At 49.4% G+C, this 23,298-nt stretch overlaps 1 protein-coding gene across 1 annotated transcript; it reads right to left on the bottom strand.

Annotated features, from left to right (window-relative positions):
* Positions 1 to 176: 176 nt before the first annotated feature.
* On the bottom strand, positions 177 to 23,141 carry LOC122364733 (translation initiation factor IF-2-like). Its single transcript, XM_043335418.1, has 8 exons — positions 22,947 to 23,141; positions 19,645 to 19,705; positions 15,470 to 15,635; positions 15,140 to 15,267; positions 11,290 to 11,440; positions 7,447 to 7,522; positions 2,370 to 2,771; positions 177 to 1,306 (listed from the first exon to the last, which is right to left on the bottom strand). Exons 1-8 carry the CDS (start codon positions 23,005 to 23,007, stop codon positions 945 to 947), a joined length of 1,407 nt encoding a protein of 468 aa, XP_043191353.1. The 5' UTR covers positions 23,008 to 23,141; the 3' UTR covers positions 177 to 944.
* Between the last annotated feature and the right edge of the window lie 157 nt (positions 23,142 to 23,298).

Genomic DNA, 23,298 nt, shown 5'->3' with positions numbered 1-23,298 from the left:
GAGGCGGTTGAAGGGGAGCGGGCTGTGACGGCTGCGCTGTGCTTATTCCAGCCCACGATAAGTGCATGTTGTGTTATCATCAGTCGCTGCCGTGCTGATGTGAGGCCCGGTGTGCCGTGTGTTGTCACCAGCCGCCCGCTCCGCTATGCACCGACAGCCGCGCTTCTGTGGTCGGCGATACGCCTGGTTTATTAGCTGACAACACAGCGCTGCCCGGCCGGGCCCGATTCGATCCCCCCGGGGTGGCGCCGGCGGCGAACAGACTCGCCCGACAGCCACTGAGCGGCGGCGGAGCCCCACACCGCCGGCCATAGGGCCCCGCATCCGCCGGAGCACCTGGGCCGGCGCACCGCGGCGCTGCTGGAAGGACCAAGTACCTGATGGTGGACACGTCAGCCACCTCTCCCCTCCGCCCCTCCCGGCACCGCGCCGCCTCACATTGAGCCGCCGCGCCAGAAGCGAACAAGCTGCTAAAGCCTCCGCGCTATCGTAAGCTAAGTAATATAAACCTGGAATGTACGGCAGGGGCTCACACACACACACACATACGGATCGTAATAATCAGTGCACAGCCTTCCAATCAGGCGGGAACAGAGCAGCCGTCCTCAGCAGCCGGGCGCCGAGCTAATCTGGCGATGAGAGCGCGCTCCACTGCCGCTACAGACCGGCAGGAACGGCCGCGCCTACCCCGTCCCGCCGGAGACTCGACGGCGAACGGGGCTACAGACGGCGCGCAAACCTACGGCAGAGTTCGGACGGTCGGTGCAGCTGTCTAGAAGGGCGGCAGAAAGGAGTCCGCAGTAGTGTGCTGAGATGCTCTCTGGAGGAAATTGAGCGGGCTTTGGCTTACATCCTAGTTCGGAGCGAGCCCCCTGCGGGGCTTCTGCCGGGTTTCCATGTCTGGCGGTGGGGAAGTTGGGAGTGGCTCAGCTGTCTGGACGGGCCTAGATCACGTGGTACTGCGGCGCCTCCCGGCCGTCTGCTCTGACCGGGACGGCCGGTTTCCCGGCCCCCGACATCTCTACCACAGCTGCCTTCGCCGGCGCCGCGGAGCCGGCGCTGAACAGCCGCGCCCCTGGCGGCCGGTCGGTGAAGTTCTGCTGCCCTGAGTCGCCGGCAGGCGGCGCGTCGGCGGGCCGGACGAGCGGCGGCGTGGGCGAGCCGTGTCCGTCGTACAGGGCGGGCGGCGGCGGCTCGGCGCGGGCCGCCATCGCCTCTGTGAGCAGCTGGCGGTGCAGCGGGCTAATCTGACTCTGCCCCGACGACGTGGAGTGGGAGCTGCGCGGCCGGGCCGACCGCGACTGACCTGTGGGCAGCCCACCCGCCCCGGTCACCGCACGGCCAGGGGTCAAACAACCGCACACAGCGGCGCGGCGCCTGCCTGTGACTGACTGACTTAGTGAACTGTAGGTGCATAAGCTAACCAATCACCAGCCCTCACCATTGATACCTGAGGAAGGAAGCTGTAGCTATGTAGGTACTAGGTAGTTAGGTACCTATCTCTATAACCAGTGACCTTCATCCCTTTCCAACAGAAAGCCATAACTCAGGGTCTGAAACCATGCAGCGGTGAAAGGTCATCTGAGCGGAATCGATGACGTCTGACCCGGGAGGACGAAACAGGCGAGCTCAATTTATCAGCTTCGCTCGGACGGGAGGAGGCTCATTAAATTTCCGAGCGGGCGCCCCGTCCGCCGGTCCGCGGTCGGCTCGTTTCCGTGTGTGGTGTATTTCAACCTTCGGGCCAAAAATACGACGGGTCATCAAGAGAAACACTGCGTTATGGAACGGCGCACCGCCGGGCGACGCGAAAATGGAAGGAGACAGCACGAGCACGAGCAGCGAATCCAGCATTCACACTCCAAGAAGCATCTGCAGTCTGCGTATACGGTAGGTATAGGTGCCATGCCAAAGGTGAAACGTCCAAACTGGCGACCTCCGACTGCCAGTGCCGGCCACTAACAGACCGTAGCTAGAGACCCCTGCAACCCTCAGTGCCCCTCCCGTGACCCTTAGTATGTACCTACTACCCCCGCCGGTGACCCTCAGTACCATATACGCCCCCGGTGCCCCTCCGGTGACCCTCGGTATGTATAGTCGACTACAGAATGATGTTCCATTTTTCACAGGCCTGGAATTACTTGCCTGGAGTGGTAGGCTGTGCCGCATCACACGAGCTGAGTTCACAAATTATAGCTTTGTCCCAATGTTCACTATCGACACGCTTAATTGCGTGATAAACGGCACAACTTAGCACTCCGGTCAACTGATAGCTTCTGAGGAGTGGAACATCATTCTGTAGTCGACTATACATACCACGCCCCGGTACCCCTCCCCGCCCTCCGCCAGCCGCCGTGCTGGGCGCTTACCGCCGCCGACGTTCTGGGTCACGGTGAAGGCGCGCGCGGTGTCCAGCGGCAGCGTCCAGTTGACCGCCTCGGGCGACCGCAGCGCCGCAGACGTCTCCGGTGACCTGACCCGGGTCGGCTCTGGCGGACTCTTCATCAGGGCGGCCAGCGCCTCGCGCGCCGCCGCCGGGCTCTCGGCTGGCGCCCCTCCGGCGGCGGCGGCAGTCGGGGGCCTCTCGCCGGCCGGGGGTCGTCTAACGGCTACGGGCCGGCCGCGCTCCTGGCCGTCGGCCGAGGGCTCCGGCCCGGCGGCCACCCTCAGCGGGCCGCCCGGCCGCGGACCCGGCGACTTGCGCCGAGGCGGCGCCGCCGGCGGCCGGGCTCCGGATGGGCTGCGGCCCGACACCCCGTCCACCTCATCACCTGACAGCGGAGCGCGGAACACGCGTCACACTTCACCTGAGCCACGTCTATCACTTTATAATATGCAAAAATAATCTAGCAATTTTGTCAGTTTTTTTATGCTATATATAGGACCATATCGTACACGAAGGCTTTCTGTAACAAAACCCGCCGATTCAGATCTCCCGTCCTAATAGCGGTGTTCCCTGGATGTAGACTGTGTCGCAGGAGAGATGAGCCCTATACATATGTAGACTGTGCCGCACGACATGTTACCCCTGTATATAGTCTGTGCCGCACGACAGTTGATCCCTGTATGCAGACTGTGCCGCACGACAGAGGATCCCTGTATGTAGACTGTGCCGCACGACATGTTACCCACGTATGTAGACTGTGCCGCACGACAAGTAATCCCTGTATCTAAACTGTGCCGCACTACATGTTACCCCTTATGTAGACTGTGCCGCACGACATGTTACCCCTTATGTAGACTGTGCCGCACGACATGTTACCCCTGTATGTAGACTGTGCCGCACGACAAGCAATTCCTGTATGTAAACTGTGCCGCACGACATGTTACCCCTATATGTAGACTGTACCGCACGGCAGACTATCCCTGTAGGTAGGCTGTACCGCATGACATGTTACCCATAGGGTAGGGTGCCTAATTAGCGACCCTTTCCTATTTGCGACCTACCTCCCTACAGAAAAACTGGCAGGAGAAAGCGGGGTAAAAACATTGTCAAAAGGTCTGCCGTACTTTGGGTATCAAATTAAAATATTTTCCGGTTGTCGGTGTTTCTGGTGGGACGATTCAGGTGAGTTTAAATAAAAATTACGAGTTTCTTATTCAAAACGTGTGTATTTGGGCCTTCTCTGATGAAAAGCGATGCACATTAGAATGATGCACCTCTTTTATTCTGAATTGACAATCCTTATTCAATTGATTGTCGCTTTCCCATAGTGAATCGCTTAACAGTTAACTGTACACTGCATGGCGGTTAAAAATGTGTCCCAACTCATATTTCCTATTCGCGTCCGACATGGTCGCAAATAGCTCAAGAAGGGAAAGAAAGGGGAAAAAAGACAAATGAAAATGAGGTTTTGCTGAAGCTTACAATGTGTGGCAGGGGATGCCAAATGTCGTCACCGACTGCATGGGGTGCCGAATCCAGCGCGAACCCCGAATATCATACGAGATAGATAGCCCGCAAAATTCGGGTCTTCGTCTTCTTTTCGCCTTCGGTGCATTACGTGATCAGTTTTTACTTACGTATACGTGTTGGATAAGCGTTCCTGTTATTGAGTGCTTTGCGTATAGGTTACCTTTTTGGGATCATACTTCATCTTTTCTGGCGTCGCATTTTTTGCCATTTTTAATATGGGAAAACCCATAGATTTATTAGCGACCCTCCCCGGTCGCTAATCGGGAAGAGTTCGTTCCCTATTAGCGTTTTTTTTTGCAATGGTTTGCTAAAATGCTCATTACAAATAAATTAATGGATATTGGGGCAGAAAATGACTATATGATAATAGAAAAATGAACGATCTCTCCGAAAATCAAGCCAGTAATGCAGTGGCACCCATAGAGCGTGAGCAATGACGGTTCAAATTAAGGGGGTCGTTAATTAGGCACCTTACCCTATGCATGTAGACTGCACCGCACGACTGATGAGCCCTGTATTGAATGTGCCGCACGACAGGCTACCCCTGTATGTAGACTGTGCCGCATGGCAGCTAATGCCTGTGTAGACCAGGGCCTCCTCTAAGGAATTTTCACTGGGGGGGGGGGGCAGAGGCTCAGAAGTCAAACCTAGGGTACCCCCAAATCCGGTTTTCTCATCGGATTTAGGCCACTTATAATTTTTTCGTCACAGCCCTGATGCCATGATTTTCATTTTTATTTTGAGAAAAAAAAAAGAAATAGTAGGCCACGACCCTATACCGGTAGATCCAGACCGGCACGGGCAGGGTGACATTTGGGGTAAATATCCCCCGCAACGTCCGAAATCGACGAAAGCTTCCGGCTTTCCGAAAATGAAACAAAATGCCTTTATTAAAAAAAAGCATTAAACGGCACAGCAGTGCATAAGGAATCTAACCGACCGCAGAAAATGTGAGGGCTTAGGCATCCATTTCCCAAACGCTGGAAACCAACAGCTACCTGCCTGAAAACAGCTCACCATCCTAAAAAGCTATTTGCCTGAAAATGACTCAAGAAACAGGCCACAGGTCAATGAGAATGAGGGTCAGGGAACAGGGTAATTACATTTTCAGGAAATGTGTAGAATTGAACTAATCGCGAGAGTACCTACTAATTTTTTTGCCACGCTGGGCCAATTTTTATGCGAGTTATTCGCAAAAAAGCTAGGGGTGGGGTCTATCAACCCCTCAATAAGTGAGAAGGCTTATCGCTGCTATAGTTCGTTTTTTTTTTTTTCAAAAGGACGCTGGCTCCAAGTATGTTTTTCGAACAAGCACGTGTTTTAGCGAGCAAAACGAGCAAAAACTGAACCTGAGAAAATCGAACGTCGACTAATTTTAACATGTGATTTCTTCCCGATAATTTCCATATGGGCGTTTTGGAAGCAGATATGATAACAGCGGTGACGTCATGCTGTCGAACATGTATTTCAATTTAACTTATGACTATCATGGACGGAACCGCTCACTCGATTATAAGCTCGGCAACAGTGAAAAACTAAGTTTCACTCAAATTCGTTGACACTTGTCCCACTGCACGGGCATTTGGGTGTCTGCTGCCACCAGTGACGTCATCATAGTATGTTCATTTTTAAGAAACAATTTCCAGCTACTTACCGTGCAAAATTTGAAATCGATTATTTTTTCGGTAAGAAATTCTTGGCCAGACACTGAAGCTGCCAAAACTCACGTGAGAGCTTCGATATTGAACTTTGAGCCAGCGTCCTTTTGAAAATAAACGAACTATAGTGCCAAACACTGGAAAAAAACTTTTATATGGTGCTATAAAGCTCAGCCGCACTCTTATTTGACCGTAAAAAAATTACTCTTCAAGAATAAACCCGTCTCCCGAAAAAAAGAAAACATAATACTTCTCCGTGTTGAACCGTAAGCGCTTGACTGATTGAGACTATAGAGGGCGACCGTTCGGGCTGTTTCCTTCTCAAAGTGATGCCCCACTTGGGCTTCAGTCGGCGTTCGATTATAAAATCTGCAATGTCTGACCTCATTCTGCGGCTCATCCTAGGCGGATCTTAAAAAAAAAAACCTGTAGATAAGAAACCAACGATATAAGGAAACTAAAATTAGTAACGTGGTGATCGTGGAGATAGTCTGGATTGTTTGTTTGGTAAGCTTACAGTGAAATTTCCTCGTTTTTCTACGTGATTTGCTTAACTGAGTGGCCCCCCCAGTAACGCGATTTCAGCTCAACTGGGGGGGCCAGCGGCATCACTGGGGGGGGGGGGGCGCGGCCCCCCAGTTAACATGTTAGAGGAGGCCCTGGTGTAGACTATGCCGTATGACAGGTGCTGTGCCGTATGTAAACTGTGCCGCACGACACGTGACCCCTGTATTGTAGACTGTGCCACACGACAGAGGACCCCTGTATGTAGACTGTGCCGCACGACATGTTACCCCTGTATGTAGACTGTGCCGCACGACATGTAATCCCTGTATGTAGCCTGTGCCGCACGACATGTTACCCCTGTATGTAGACTGTGCCGCACGACATGTTACCCACGTATGTAGACTGTGCCGCACGACATGCGATCCGTGTATGTAAACTGTGCCGCACGACATGTTACCCCTGTATGTAGACTGTGCCGCACGACATGTTACCCCTGTATGTAGGTAGACTGTGCCGCACGACATGTGATCCGTGTATGTAGACTGGGCCGCACGACATGTTACCCCTGTATGTAGACTGTGCCGCACGACAGGTGATCTCTGTATGTAGACTGGGCCGCACGACATGTTACCTACCCCTGTATGTAGACTGTGCCGCACGGCAAGTTACCCCTGTGTGTAGACTGTGCCGCACGACATGTAACCCTTGTATGTAGACTCTGCCGCACGACATGCGATCCGTGTATGTAAACTGTGCCGCACGACATGTTACCCCTGTGTGTAGACTGTGCCGCACGACATGTTACCCCTGTATGTAGACTGTGCCGCACGACATGTGATCCGTGTATGTAGACTGTGCCGCACGACATGTAACCCCTATTAGACTGTGCGGCACGACATGTTACCCCTGTATGTAAACTGTACCGCACGACAGGGCATGCATGGGTGTCTCGCAATTCGCATGCCTTTTGTCTGACTTAAAAAAAAACTCAGGGATAACTTTGCTCTTTCAGTGTTTGTGGCATTGACACGCCAACAATTTGTCGTTTACATGATTGTCAATCCTATTCCTATTCGGGTTATGAACAGTATGCCGTGGTCAGAAATGGTGGTGGTATTGATGTCAATCGCAAAGCCATTTACCAGTAGATGTTACTTTTTGCTGTCATCGAGTTATACCGGTAACACGAGTCATCTGATCAACACTGGTAGAGGACGATAAGTGCTGTCGGGAATATTCGGCCTGTGATGCAGGTCCTTTCCACGGTACTTTGCGAATGCTATCAGCCCAACTGCTGCAGTCTAGGTTTGAAAGGAGGAGATTGTGAACGTTCGCTGTCCCGGCTTGTCGCTGCAGTGCACTGACCTGGCGTTTTAGCTCTGACCCGATGCGCGTTGCCGGGACGGGGCTTCCTCTCGTTGATGGGCAGTTTCATCGCGGCCTGCGGCGGATCGGATTCCCATTACTCGGAGTGCGGCACACCGCGTCCGCGTCACGTACACCAATGATGTGACGTGTTGTCCGAACGAGGGTACTCACATCAGCAGTGATACACACCAGATATCGCTGTGTATCTTACCGATTAACGCTTGCCGAGGGCTATTATACGGCAGACCTTTTAACTGAACGCACATGGTCCTCATTTTATACAGTGATTATTCTTATGTAGCCCCCATAGGCCTGAATAAATGGAAGACTGTTAAGGGAAATGTATGCACAGTCCTTTGGGACTCGGGAAGGGGATTACATACCATGATCGATCATACGACACTCAAATGGGGATCGTAAATAAAATCACGAAGTCCCGATATTAGGGGAAGCCGGGGGAAGCCCGGGCGCGGGGGAAGCCCGGCCACCCCGTTTCCGGCTAAATTATTCACAATAAAATGCTCAACTGTTTGTCCTTTCAGCGTGGCAGCTAAGGTAACGCCAGCAAAAAAGTTAAGGCTGACAAAAATTGCATATTGTTAAAGTTATAGCGCAAAAATGATATTTTAAGGGTTTTTAGCAAAAAAGTGAGATATGTTGCACTGTTAATGTTATACCATACAGTACTAATATTTATACGAATGTTATGTAAGGACCGTTTAAGTGTTTGTAGTGAGGGGTGACGAGGCAGGCTGGCTTAAGTATGACATTTTTTTGAATATCGCTGTTCTAAAATAAAAATTAGCACTTTGGGGTAACCCCGGGCAAGTGGCCAAGCTTACCCCCAACCGAGAGCAATGCCACTAAACCACTGTTTTCCATGAGATAATAGGTACTGAGCAGGTTTGGGTTACACCTAGATCAAAGATAAATTTCGAAAATAAACATGTTATCAAAGACAAAGCCAGTCATGTCACTTAAGGTCAACTAGGGTCAAACTACGTTTTTGCAGATAACGCGACAGACAATGAAGCTAGAGCTTCAAAAATGGTGTCGTTGTGTTCTTCTTCATCAGCCGAGTCGAATGATATGCAATATGATGCATTAAGGTAAAAAGAAAAATAGATTTTAAGGAATTTTGAAATACACATTTTTTGTCAATTTTGCATGACGATTTTCATCGACCTGTACTGTATATGTAGTAGACGCTAGCTAAAATACCAGTAGTGACATAAACTCTAAGATGTCCAGAGCTAATCAGTACCTTAATATTTCACTTTCCGTTAATATTTGGAAAACACATAATGGTTTCATCAACTCGCTGTAAAGCGCTGGGGAGGTGGCCGGCGTTACCCCTATGCCGGGCTTACCCCAGAAAAATCAACACTTTTTTAAAACTCGATTTTCTCAACCTTATACTTATTCCACGAAACCGAATTTTTGGGAAAACACGGCCAATGAACTTAGCTAGCTAGCAGGATATCAACATTTTATACAGCACGTATGGTATGTAATAAAAATGAAAAAGAGCTTACTATGCCGGGCTTCCCCCGGCTTCCCCTACACATGGCGATGGGTCGTAAAATAGCGAAAGCCTTAAAGGGACCCTCCCACCTTCAAAAAAGTAAATGAATTGGCATGAAAGTGATGTCGCTCGGTTCAGAAAGAGCAAAAACAAATATCTACCAAATTTCATCGAAAAATATTCACCGGTTTTCAAGATATTAGACTTTTACTTTTGTTTACTTTTTGGGATCTCCGCTGTTCCTATAGCGACTTTATTTGAAAGTGCGGCATTTGTTGCGCGCAAAGCAGCATATACCACCGCGTGCTACAAAACGTTTTAGTCAAACATTTAAAAATCGTTAGATATCTGCGCTGACGTCACACATTCAGAGGGGTATTCCTATGCATTAGCCCCTCTGAATCAAAATGCTGCAATTTTGAAATTCAATATTTCCGATTTAAGGCATTTCTGGATGTTGTGAGTGCCGAAACCGGTAATTGTGAGCCAGGGACCCCATTTTGGCTATCTCAACTCAAATCTAATGTTAAGGTGGGAGGGTCCCTTAAACACAGAAAAATGATAATGCAAAATAGATGCAATGAGACCACAAGCCCTAGTATTAAATGTAAATCGAGACGAGACTGTTGGCTGTCTGTTGCCTCACATAAACTTTCGCTTTCCTATATATAACAATATTGTTGTCCACGGTCTCGCAACAACATGACACCATCGACCAACGGATACGTGCGAGATACGGATACGTCTAGTAGGGGAGAGTGGGGCTAGTTGTTACAGGGGTAAGTTGTTAAAAAGGAAATATTTTTTTTTTTTTAATACTCTTGATATGGCGCCAATATTTACGCTAGCAGAAAGGTTACGCACATTCTACATGTCACTGCAGGCTCAGACCTGGTGGAACGCCATGTCGCCCTGTAGGCGCACTGGGGTAAGTTGTGACAGCAAAAGTATTTTTTGCTGGCCAACACTTTGGGTCGTTTTTTGTCAAGGTTATTTGGGTAAGAATGTTGAATGTATGTTCACAAAATTAAGCGATGATTTCTTTTGTAAGATCACCAAGTAAAACGCACTAGCCTCTTCATGTAAACAAACATTTGAGTTCAGTCCTGTGAAAGTCGGCCGCCGCAGGGCCGGGGCATGTTTAAAGATGGCTACCCAAGACTGCTTATAGCGCGCTCCATTTCACCTGGGCGTAAATTTCGTGCAGAAAATCAAACTCCGGTCAGTATGGCAATGCATGGTGCCCTTGGCGTCGCAGTAAAGGCAAATCAGAGATTGAGCCATGTTTGATGAACCTTTTCATGCGTGTGGAGTACAGTAATGGTTTATGTTTTATTGTTCTTGCCTTTCAATGAGAAAGGAAAGCATGTTTAGTATTATCCATTAGGGAGGCTTACGATCGGTTCCGATAGGACGGCCAATGACCGTTATAATGATGAAGAAACTGCGAAAAAAAGAAGTGTAACATGTTACCCCATATCGTGTATCAAGTTGCCCCACAATTTTTCAACTTACCCAAAAAATCTTGCTTTGGTTTTCTGAATTTCACATAAAAGTGAATAGTCGTAAAGAAGTGAAAGTTTGCATGTGCTTTCCAAATTGATTCAGCTAGCATGTGACCAAATTTGGTGCAATTTCATTGAATAGCTTGGCCACTACGTGCAGAAGACCAAAAAGTGTAACGCATAGCCCCACTCTCCCGAATGGCAGCATCTGGCGAGTTCCTCTCGTTCTCCCAAGCTCGTAGTTAGGTATATCGCTATTATGACTGTTGGGACTCCGGGTCCTTATATGCACATTCGAACAGCTGAAGACGAAACGTGACACACAAAAGAAACGAATCGGAAATCGCCTTATAAAAACAGCACGGGAGAAAAACGGGGCAAGAAATGAAAATTTCGAACAATTAAGAAATATATTATAAAAAATAACCGAAGAAACAAGGACACATGCGATAAAAGGAAGCCAACCAAAAGTGTCAAAAGAAATAATATCGATGTGCCGCTTCGGACTACGGTAGGTATGTTTTAGTCAGTTGGCTTCATCGTTTTCATAACATGCATTCATAAAAGCATTTTCTTAATCATGGGGCCAAAGGATCAAAACATCAATAATTCTCCTCCAGCGATTTGTCCTATCATTCAGGGCGTGTCAGATGCGACGGCGCCTTAAGCGGACCCCTGGTAACACGGGCCGTCGAGGCGCCAGCTGCGGCGCGCCCCGCCCTTTGGAAGTTGTCTGCCCGTCGACGGCGACAAGTTCCGCTCCGGACTGGTCGAGAGAGCACAGACTCGCCCGGAGGAGAGTGACCGTACCTTGGCGGAGGCCTTTCTGGCGGCGGCGGCGGCGGCGGCGGGCGGCGGCAGAGGCCGGCTAACTGCGGCGGCGGTCCGGCCGCGGCCGTCAGTGCTGTCGGCGGTGCCGGCCCGACTCCGGTCCGGCACCGGCGTCCGGCCGCGGGATAATCTGACAGCCGAGAGTGCCGCAGACAGGGGTGAGACGCCACCCGAGCGCGGCGACACGGTGGGGAGCAGCTGGCGGGACATTGACACGGCGGGACACGGCGGGGCGGGTAGAGGCACAATCCCACGGCGGGACAGACAGCGGCACAATCCCACGGCGAGACAGACAGCGCACTATGGTTGGAAACGGCCTCACGGATGGCCGGGGGTCAACGCGAAAAAATGTTTTGCACATAACTTGTTAATGCGTAGACCGACTGCGATGAAACTTTGCATAGGTATACCAGTGTCTTTCGTGCATCATACAGTAACTCAGAAATGACGAGGTCACGTCACGTCACGCGTGTGTGACGTCATCATTGCAAGTATGTTATAAGTCGCCTATGTCTTTCGTAATGTTATCGATATCGCGAGGCATTTTGAACATGTTTTGAATACTGCTATTACTGAATGGATATTGTTGTTATGCTTTAGGGCGAGAAATATCAACGTAGTGACGCACAGTGTCTTACTTTTCGTCATAAAGGGTAAAAAATTTGGAGAAAAAGTATTAATGATTTTTTTAGATTGGGCAAAAAAGTAAGAAATAAAATGACGATCAAATGACAAAAAAATGCGTCAGATTAGCCCGGCAGTTGCTGGGGTATTTCCCCACCCGCCGTTTGCCGGGGGGGGGGGCGTTCAACGCCCCCAGCCGATATCTCGCGAACAAATAGGCACAGCGAAACGCACGAGGCGGCAAACGAAAGAAGAACGCGACGAGACGATTCACATGAATACTTAAAAGTTGAATTTCGAGGTCTCAGGTCGGGTCAAGGTCGGTCAGGTCAAACACTTGAAATCGGGCTTTCAGTAGCATGGACTTTAGAACCTCGCAATCGGTGCCTCTCGTCATAAACTCTGTCACAACTGTCACAACCCTTCATATAAGTGCTAAAAGAGTGTCAGATCCATGTAGGAGTCAGTCAAACATAGGCCAGGGTCAAAGTCAGGTCAATCAGGTAAGCACATAACCCCGAAAATTAAAACTGGTACCTATTCGCAGCCCATGACACATGTTTTATGGATACTTTTGGGCGTAGAACACGATGGTGACATTCATTTTATCATACGAGTACGTGGTTGGTTGAAAAAAGATCAATTTCAGAAATGCACGCATCATAATCGTGAAGTAGTCACGAGAAATTGCCAACATTCAGTTCAAGATTTTGGAAAATGTAGAACGATGATCAAAAAGCATAGATAGCCATTTGATTTGTCATGCTATTGGCAGTGTAATGGCGTTTACAGCATGTCTGTATGTCTGTTCTGTCAGTGGATATCCATATCCATACTCCAGGATATCCATACACGTTTGCACGATATCCATACTCCAGGTGCAGGGGCGAGCAGTTTCTTACGAGGGGTGCGGAGTCGAAGTCAGAGTCGGAGTCAGAGTCGGAGTCGGAGTCAGAGTCGCCCAGAGTCGTGGCAACGAGCCAGGAGTCGGAGTCGGAGTCGGGGTCGGTCAGGAGCCCGCAGTGGAAGTCGGAGTCGGTCCGAATCGGAACAGCTCCATCACGACTCCGAAACACTGGCAGGGGTCCGGAGTCTGAGACAGAGTCACCCGGAGTCATGGCAACGAGTCTGGAGTCGGAGTCGTAGTCGGAGTCGGATTTGGCGCCACCACGACTCCGCAATCCCATGCTTCTTACCATCATTTATTAGGATAAGCGATTGCACGACTGACGAGCCGACCCGCTGCTAACGAAGCGACGGGTAGGTACGCCTCGGGAGATGAAGCTTCACAGAAGATTTTGCGCACAAGTGCGCAGTTTGCTTTTAGGTTTCCCTTACGCAGAATTGAACAGAGATTTATTCTGCCAAAAAGCTCGATGGAGGTCGATGGAGAACTTTTTGTAAGTCCAATGAAACATAAACGTAATTTTGCAAATGTTGCTGTGGTGACACTGCAAACAGAATGCAATGTCGTTCCTGATTTTGAACACGCATGGGAAAAAGAGTCACTCCACTCGATAGCCAACATAACAAGGATTATTTTCATATATAACAATCCAGTTTTACAACGTCATTGAGGTACTCCACATGCTATCACCAGCGCGGTTGTTTAAACCTTTGACGGCGCACCAAAAAGCCACCATCAGAAACTCCCGATTCCACGTACGATAATGAAGACTAAATGGGCAACTAAATATTTCTTTCTGCCCAATTCAAAACATTTCATCAATTTCCAACCGAATGACACCCCAAATATACATATATTCCGAAATTGCCCATGGCCATCCGTGAGGCCGTTTCCAACCATAGTGCAGCGGCGCACTCACACGGCGAGACAGTCAGAGGCACAATCCCACGGCGGGACAGACAGCGGCACAATTATACGGCGGGACAGAGCGGCGCACTCACACGGCGAGGCAGGTAGAGGCACAATCCCACGGCGGGACAGGCTATAAACAGCCAACGTTTTATGCCGACACGCACAACAGTTTGGAGGGACGGTTGCCACTTGCCAGGGAATAGAATTGTTGTATAATGCCAGCAGATCCCTAATGCTGATGCTTACTGCACAGGATTAGGGTCCTTTTTTTAGTCCCAGGGTGCATCGTTGTGTGCTGAATGCATTTTTAACTTTAGGTAGGTATGCATTTTACCGGATATCAAGTAATTAACAATCGAGTGACAGATGACGATTTGGCCAATCCGAGAAAAGAAGGCTGCTGTAAAAGCATAAAAAGGAAGCGCACTATATTTTCATACAGCCGGCAACACTTCTGAGAAAAGAAGGCAGCTGTAAAAACATAAAAAAGGAAGCGCACCATATTTTCATACAGCAGGCAACACTTCTCATACATCGCCCCGCTGTAATAAAGGCTCGATGTCTCTCGCGGACAGCCATCTCGTTTCTGACAGCCATGTGTTAGCATTAACCAGGCAACTTTGGCGGCCCGCTCCGCAGTCGGCCCGGGTGGGGAGCCGCTCCGTCAGAGCTTGGCATGCCGGCGCCGTGCGACCGCCAGTAGCGGAGCCCCGATTGGGCCGGGTCTGATTGCCGCGGATCGAGCGGCAGAGCGGCCCGCCGCGGCCGGAGCCGGATTGGACCCGCCGTCAGCGACCGCCCCGCCCGGCTGAGACCGCGGTCAGAGCCCAGAGGGATACTGAGTGAACCCATACAGCCGTCACAGGGACACTGACTGGACCCCAACCACCGACTGTTGGCAGCACCAGGGCCTTCTGGGTTCAGCATAAATCGGTTAAAAACGGCCACACCACCACTATGTATATGTAGACGCAAGCATGGACGGGCGAATTTGTCGTTATGTTTGACAGCGAGCATACAATTCTGCTTAGCAGGAAGTGAACCTGTGGTCATCCATTCAATTCATACTGTCCATGAGAATGAATAGGCCACCAACAGTATAAGCGACATTTAATTATGAACCTTCAATATCGACTTAGATGAGAAAAGCTAAATGACATTGATTGAATCGATGAGTTCCAGTAAAACAAAGATTAGAAGTAAGACAATACATGAAACGTTATGCTTGAGCCTTGAAATTACATCAAAAGAAGTAAAACCCATGGCTGAAATGCCAGAAGTGAAACGTTCATCGGATACATTTACACACCCTCTCATTCCAAGGACACTCGCTGCATTTAAACGTTCTCCGATACCGTCACACCCTCCCACTCGTAAGACACTGACCCTGGCTGGAGCGTCTCCAGGTAGAGCGCCGAGATGATTTTCTTCTCGGGCGGCCGGCTGGGGTCCTCTGCCTGGTCGTATAGATATACCAGGTGGGAAGGCGCCGACTCCTTACCCCATCCTCGAACCTGCCCGCACCAACCGAGAGCAGTGAGTGGAATGTAGAGACTGTGTGTGAGAGGCTATCAAGCACATGTTAAATAAACTGATAGCTACTGCAGTTTTACAATGCATTTGCTCATTATGTGTGACTGCGTGTAATGTCCCGGGCGGTGCGCTCCGCGTGCCCGGCCCGTCTCTGCGGCAGCCTGTGGCCGTTCCGACACCCACCTTATAGGTGACGGCCTTGCGGCGCGACTCGAGGAGATCCGAGTACCAGGTCTTGGCCCTGCCCAGGCCGCGAACGCCGCCATCCGGGCAGCTGGCGTCGGACGGCGGCGCAGAGCCGCCGCTGAAGTCCTGGAACTTGAGCCGGTACTCGGTGCTCAACATGGATCTGCCGGCCAGACCACACTCAGAGCAAGGGTACCGAGAGACGCACCCACAGAACACGGAGGACCATGCCGAGCTACTGCCACAGAACACCGAGGACCATACCGAACCACTGCCACAGAACACCGAGGACCATACCGAACCGCTGCCACAGAACACCGAGGACCATACCGAACCACTGCCACAGAACACCGAGGACCATACCGAACCACTGCCACAGAACACCGAGGACCATACCGAACCACTGCCACAGAACACGGAGGACCATACCGAACCACTGCCACAGAACACCGAGGACCATACCGTACCGAACCACTGCCACAGAACACGGAGGACCATACCGAACCACTGCCACAGAACACGGAGGACCATACCGAACCACTGCCACAGAACACCGAGGACCATACCGAACCACTGCCACAGAACACCGAGGACCATACCGAACCACTGCCACAGAACACCGAGGACCATACCGAACCACTGCCACAGAACACCGAGGACCATACCGAACCGCTGCCACAGAACACCGAGGACCATACCGAACCACTGCCACAGAACACCGAGGACCATACCGAACCACTGCCACAGAACACCGAGGACCATACCGAACCACTGCCACAGAACACCGAGGACCACACCGAACCGTTGCCACAGAACACGGAGGACCATACCAAACCACTGCCACAGAACACCGAGGACCATACCGAACTACTGCCACCGAACACCGAGGACCATACCGAACTACTGCCACAGAACACCGAGGACCATACCGAACCACTGCCACAGAACACCGAGGACCATACCGAACTACTGCCACCGAACCACTGCCACACCGATCTGAGACGGGAGGGGCGGACCGCCGCCGGTCTGAGACGGGAGGGGCGGACCGCCGCCGGTCTGAGAAGGGAGGGACGGTAAATGACCGGTCTGGGACGGGAGGGGCGGTCTGAGGCGGGGACGGACAGTCTGAGGCGGGGACAGACAGTCTGAGGCGGGGACAGACTGTACGACAGTCTGAGGCGGGGACAGACGGTGTGAGGCGGGGACAGACTGTACGGCAGTCTGAGGCGGGGACGGACAGTCTGTGGCGGGGACAGACTGTACGGCAGTCTGAGGCGGGGACGGACAGTCTGAGGCGGGGAAAAACTGTACGACAGTCTGAGGCGGGAAAGGACGGTGTGAGGCGGGGACAGACGATGTAAGGCGGGGAAGGACGGCATGAAGCGGGGACAGACTGTACTCGTACGACGGTGTGCGGCGGGGACAAACGGTCTGGGGCGGGACCGTTACGTCTCAGGGTATAGATGATCGAGCAATGAAGGCGAGGCCACGGGCAATAGCGCAGTATTTTAGGCGTGTCTGACGAGGCCGTTACTCGGGCGATAATGGCCAATTCGGGCCGATCTCAGAGTTCGTCAGTGGCCGTTATGAGTCCCGGATTGGTCGCGATCCGGCTCCCTCAGACGTACCACGGGCCACGTTCCACCAATATTTGCCACCCGAGACCGCAGAGCGAGTCCGTGCGATTTATATCGCAAGTATGGTCTGTAGCCATTGCTTATGCATAGTATACACACTCGGTAACTTTCAATGACTGTATGAGAAAAAAACACTTTTTAAATGGCCTTACAATGAAACACCAAATGATGAGAGAATTAAATCATCAACAATTATTTCATTCCTCAATCATTTGGTATTTCATTGTAAGGTCATTTCACCCGCGCCCCGCTGGGGGGGGGGGGCAGAATCTGCCCTCCTCCCGTTTTTCGCCAATAACTTCTAAACGTGTTACGCCAGCGACGTCAAACTTTCAGTACCTTATCATACATCAATTTGACACGTTTTCTGAAAATTTGAGCGAAATCCGTCTGAATTTTTTTGAGAAATTGACGTTTTAGTGACGTCATGTTCGCCATTTTCGCCTCAAAAACGGCAAAATTTCAAACGCCGCTAACATCTTCATTTTTAAAGGAATCAACACGTAACAAAAAAGTTCAACGTGATTCTACTTTGTCTATCAAATGGCTATCTCGGTTTTTTGAAAATTTTGGATTTTGGCCCAAATTTTAAAATAACACTGACTCTTTGGGAAAATAACTATAAAATCCAAAATTTTGAGTGTATCGAAAATCACTGGAATATATGTCAGAGAAATGGTCTATGTGCACATACATACCAATTTTCAGAAGAATCGGTTCAAAAATGTGGGAGTTATTAAAAATTTTATGACGTCACGACACACAAATTTTTTGAAAAAATGATTTTTTTTTGAAACTCTAGACCTCGTACGGAAACCAAAATAGCACCATTCAATTCGCAGTGAAAAACTGCATCAGATAGACACCTTTTTAGGCCTTCCTGACCTCGACCTGAAATTCATCCAGAGGTGGTCCATATCACTTATTGAGTGTGCCTATTGAATTATATGGGTAAAATGACCCATAAAACATGTGTCGCACATGCCCTTTTCTATATTTTGTTTTTGGTGACCTGACCTGACCTGACCTTGATCTTGACCTTTGAATGACATTGTATGCAACGAGTATTGTCTTGGTAGTCTAAAAACACGTTTTGGGCAATCAGTCTCAGTCCATTCTTCGGCAACTACGGTGCAAGGCCGATACTGTAGAAACTTGCATTTTGTACCCTTGACCTGACCTTGGCCTGACCTCTGACCTACTTAAGCAAAAAAATTTGGGCTCTTAAGATCCGCCTTGTTGAGAGCTTTCGAATGCCGTTTTCCCCGTCTTTCTACGACCATCGGTTCGGAAGTTAGACAGAGGGGCAGAATCTGCCCCCCCCCCCCCAGCAGGGCGCGTATGGCTGAATAGCCCAGCGGGGCGCGGGTTAAAGAGCGTTTTTCTCATACAACTTATACCTACCTATGTCTTGCCTATACAGCACGTGCTACAACAAGAAACTTTCAATGACATTTCAATGTGATTATCTGATGCCAAAGAGAAGCATTGCCAGTAGGTAGCAATCAACCTGCCTGGTTATTATTATTCCTACGCAGGAAATAGAAAAAGATGAGACAACTCATAATTCCATACCTATATCCCAATTTTACACCTAACCTAAACATGTCCTGACCCTGACCCAAATGACCTTTGACCTGTGATATGTTTCTCGAGACCATGTTTGGCCGGAATCGCGATTTAGCGTATGTCGGCTTACATTGTCCGCGTGTTTCCGTTTTTTTTTGTGGTTTTAAACGTTCAAACATGTGAAATGATGTTGGCCCCATACATTATGGTGGGTGTCAAGCTCATGCAAAGGTCAGGTCAAGGTCATTGACCTTGGATGACCTCGGTTCGCTGTTCACTTTTGCGAGTTTTACGTTTCCAGGGTAGTTTTTTTAGTTGATTTAGAATTTGCACCCATTTGAACATTTACGGATTAGTTTTGGTGCCTTCATAACATGGCCTGACCTGACCTGACCTGACCTGGCCTGATCTGACCTGACCTGACCTGGCTTAAATGCATGAATACATCATCTGTGATCAAAACCAACATGAATTTCGTGATCAGCACCCCGCAAAACCCCATAACAGTTTAAGTTCATTGACCTTGGATGTCATCGACTCACTTTTGAGAACTTAAGGTACATGTTCCTAGGGCAGTTTTTTTAGCTGCTGATTTCGAATTTGGCGCTCATTTGAACATTTACGAAGTATTTTGGTGCCTTCGGGCTTCGTAACATGTTACGAGGTGTCAGTAGTGGTTGACACCTACTATGGATAGCCGGCAGGACGCCTACTAGTTGACCTGACCTGACCTGCGTCTGACCGAGCACCTCATAACACCCCATAACAATCTTGAATCTCACTTTATAAAGTTCTAATTGGTCCCAAATTTCCCGACTTTTGTGTCATTGACCTGACATGGAAGGTTGACCAATGACATAGCCCTTAAAATTGGGTATTATCGGCTTCCTCTCGTCACTGGCAAAGCGCTCGTTCCTTCTACGAAGCCCTAGCTCGATCAGGGGCCAAACGGCAAGGGGCACATACCTTTCTTCAGTGACGACGGTTTGCTGCAAAGATGCAGGGCCCGAGCTGCTCGTCCAGGTTCCTGAAACATATAAAGTGAATTACGTAAATCAGTCCGATCCGATCCATCATTTCTTTCCTGCAGCAAACAACAAGATACCATAACAATATTCGCCTTTGGTGTGTGACAATCACAAGGCAATATGAAGAGTCAACCGTACGTATCGGGCTATCCGCACCCTACCGTCTGTCCCGAGCCAATTTGTCCCGAGCTATCCACGCTAGCGATAAGGTTCGAAAGATCCACTCCACGTAGGTAAACGATTTGAGTTGAACCGTTTGTCGCGCGCCACACGATGTTCACTGACCACTGTTCTCGGGTTCACAAATTGTACAGCTCGCCTCATGTTCTCCATGTTCACAGTTTGTTTCGTGCTACACTTCAACGATATTATTTGGGCAGGTACACATGAGAATCTCGCATCCAGGAGGCGCTAACGACTCATTGCAAGCTGTGCTCGCGCACGGTATGTTCATGCATTTGTAACGAAATGCTCACACCTTTGGAAAGGTCAAGCGCAATTAGTGGACGACTGGCCTGTGAGAATGGCATACCTTTTCCGTGTTCGTGGGATATGGAAGATCAATGCAGGTAGATTTACCATAATGGTATAGGTATGGACTTGAATACTTGAGTGCATGAATAACATGTAATTGAGCATAGGCGGCGGAACGGAGAGGGCACCGGGGCACCGTGCCCCCCTTTGATTTTGGCATTTTAACATTAGCCCTATGGGCGTTGCATGGAAAGAATGGGACCAAAAGTCGGCAGTGCCCCCCCCCCCCCTTAGTTGAAGGTGTTCAGCCGCTACTGTAATTGAGTAGGGGAAGGAGGGTGAATTGCGCCACCTTAAGGAAAAACGTTGATTGCAAGAAAAGTGCTGGAGATATAAGCATGCACTGGTAACCATTTCAAAGGGGAGCTCATTGGCTACGATTTGAGAGCCTCCCGATCAATTAAGAATGTTTCGTTTGCTTCTGATAGCTGCTTTTCAGAAACATGCAAAAGGGCGCATTTGCCAACAACTGCTGTAAATTGCGCCAGGGGGATGGCGCAATTAGAACCCAATTGCGCCCTATACTTTAACATGGCTAAGTGAATGAGACGGAATGCATACACCCCGGCAGTCTAATGTCATTGCGGCTTACTTAAACATTTATAATGTTATTCAGGCTGGATGAATAATAAATGTAGATATAAATCGCGATGTTTTTTGCCCAGGTAGATAACTTTACATGTGTCCGTACGCTTGTAAAAGTGCAACGAAAACGTTTACTGTAACCGACTAGATATATGTGAATTTATGCGCTATACAGTTTAATTTTCAATCGGTTCTCTCAAAATTAACAATTTTTATCGTTTTGACAACTTAATGACATCAGTTTTACTTTTTTATCATAGCTGTCACTTCTCACGCCTGAGTCCATGTTGAAAATGTCGTATTTTGTCAATTACACCACAAGTCGTAGCCTAAATGGCAGCTGCATTATAAGTTTGACGATAGAGATAATTTGCGGACTGACGACAGCGGGCTGCTCCCAATTGCCTGACATTAAACTCCTTCTTTATTGCAATCAGTTAATGATGCATTCATACTGTCGTGATACAATGGCTACACCATCATTCTATTTGCGCCCCCCTGGCGCAATTGCCATGGGCGCAATTAAAATTGAGGTACTTTTTAATAAAAGCATAGAAGTTATCATTAAGATGTTGCAGGAAGTTTACGGTTTCAGTGAAATACAATGAAAAAAGGGATTTTCTTTCTAAATATCACTCTGAAAATCACACAAATAACGTAAATTTTTATAGCCAACGGTTCAAAGTACTGCAAAAAAGTTAAGAAAACGCCATAACATCTTTGATGGTGTAATGAGCCATGCTGATTGGCTTCATCGGAGTGTTTGGGCCATAAAATGAGCAATCCAATGGTGAAAATAATGTTTTCGAACACAAAATTTTAAACATGCCATTGAATCCGTGGGAATGTTGGTGGGCGCAATTGGTTAGGAGGGCGCAATACACCCACTTTCCCCTACCTATATGAACGCTAGTTTCAAATAAAAAATAAGCCGCCTTCATTTAGGTGGGGTCTTTACGCTGGAAATGTAAATACAAATCCCCCGAGAGCTACGACTTAAATCTAGGACGTATACCTATTTGGTTGCTTGAATGAGCTCTGCTGCCGATGAACGTGACGTACAGAGATAAGGCAGATTTGTGTGCCACACACTGCTATTGTTGTTTGGGAACGAGGATAAATGTCTTATGACCAAACACAAGGTTCTACGTCACTCCTGTTGAGCACTTTACCTGCTAGTGCGTACTAGGTACACTGTCACACCAAGAACGAGAAAAGTACTCCCTAGCTCCGACAAGCATGGGTGGAGAATGTTTGAAAAAGTTACCCCGGCCAGCGACCGATAGTCGGAAAGACGACTAAGCTCACGTTGTTGTCAACGATCATCATAAACAAACCCCTATTCTGACCCATGGAAATGGAATAATGAACGTTGTGTTTGTTCAAGGGTGAGCGTTGCTTAAACTTATGCAATTTCACAACATATCGAAACCATACCTATCATGAGTCATTATGAGTAAATGTTGCGTTTTCAGCTTTTTATTGTGTCTCAAAATAGCTACAAAAAGATGACAGCTCACCTCGTAGGAGCTTTACAGAGAAAATTGAACGTTCGAACCAAAGCACTAAAATGGGTCACTGACATCCAGGGACACAGTCTTTTTCAATGTTGGGTGGCTCAACCTCTTATAAGAGTAAGACAAACAGGGAGACTATTCAGGGATATCGACCGGTCCCGGTCTCGTAGCTCAATCGCTTGAGCGTTGGACTAAGGGTGGCGAGAGCACGCGTTCCGGTTACAACAGTCCGAGCTTGAAGCTTGACGGACGCTCGGTGTATGAGCATCCTGACGGCTACGCCCTGACGGTATATGGTTGCGGTTTGTGGCAGGCCAGTCGAAGGCAGTGAGGTCAAGCAGTGGTTCTAAAAAAGTGCGCCGAAGGCGCGCCAAATTTTCGAAACTGAACACAATTTGAGAGCAATCTTGGCATTGGCAACCACACGCGGGTCCTAGGGCTCAACGCCACCGCATGGTAAGTTGAGTACCTAGATATATAGTGTAAATACTGTAAATACCTTCCTGATTTGCAGTATTACGCCCATGGCAGTCAACATCCAAGAAACGACAGTTTTCTTTTCTCGTATGGCGACAGCTTTTAGGATTGACAAGTACCTACTGACCATTTTCCACCAGCGTTCGAGCGTCGTCCGCCGCTGTGTTACAGTCAAAACAGCGCAACATGGCTATTGAGAGCACCGTGCTCGGTCACTGAGAGCACCCTGGTCACTGACGGCCACTGGGAGCACTCCCGCCGCTGGGAGCACCCGGTCACAGAGCACCCCGCCGCCGAGAGCGCCGCTCCGCCGCCCGGGGCGCGCCCACTGCCGCCGGTGCCCGCTCGACTGGGGAGCGCCGCGCCGCCGCCGACGATGACGGGGTCGAAGCCGTCGATGCGACGCCCAGCGGCGTCCTGCGGCAGGACGGGAGGCGGGAGGGAGGGAGGCGCGGTCTGGGGGGGGGGGGGGGGAGGAC

This window comes from Amphibalanus amphitrite, unplaced genomic scaffold, assembly GCF_019059575.1.
Source record: "Amphibalanus amphitrite isolate SeventyFive unplaced genomic scaffold, NRLGWU_Aamphi_draft 000695F_arrow, whole genome shotgun sequence".
NCBI lineage: Eukaryota > Metazoa > Arthropoda > Thecostraca > Balanomorpha > Balanidae > Amphibalanus > Amphibalanus amphitrite.
This window is presented reverse-complemented; position numbering and strand designations above follow the sequence as displayed.

What these genes read in the sequence shown, in the direction of transcription:
- LOC122364733 (XM_043335418.1), bottom strand. Translation starts at nt 23,007, where the DNA reads ATGTTGCGCTGTTTTGACTGTAACACAGCGGCGGACGACGCTCGAACG. An exon ending in TCGAACGCTGGTGGAAAATG is followed by an intron (nt 19,706 to 22,946) that starts GTCAGTAGGTAC and finishes TATATGTTTCAG; the next exon opens with GAACCTGGACGAGCAGCTCG. An exon ending in GCAAGGCCGTCACCTATAAG is followed by an intron (nt 15,268 to 15,469) that starts GTGGGTGTCGGA and finishes TGGTGCGGGCAG; the next exon opens with GTTCGAGGATGGGGTAAGGA.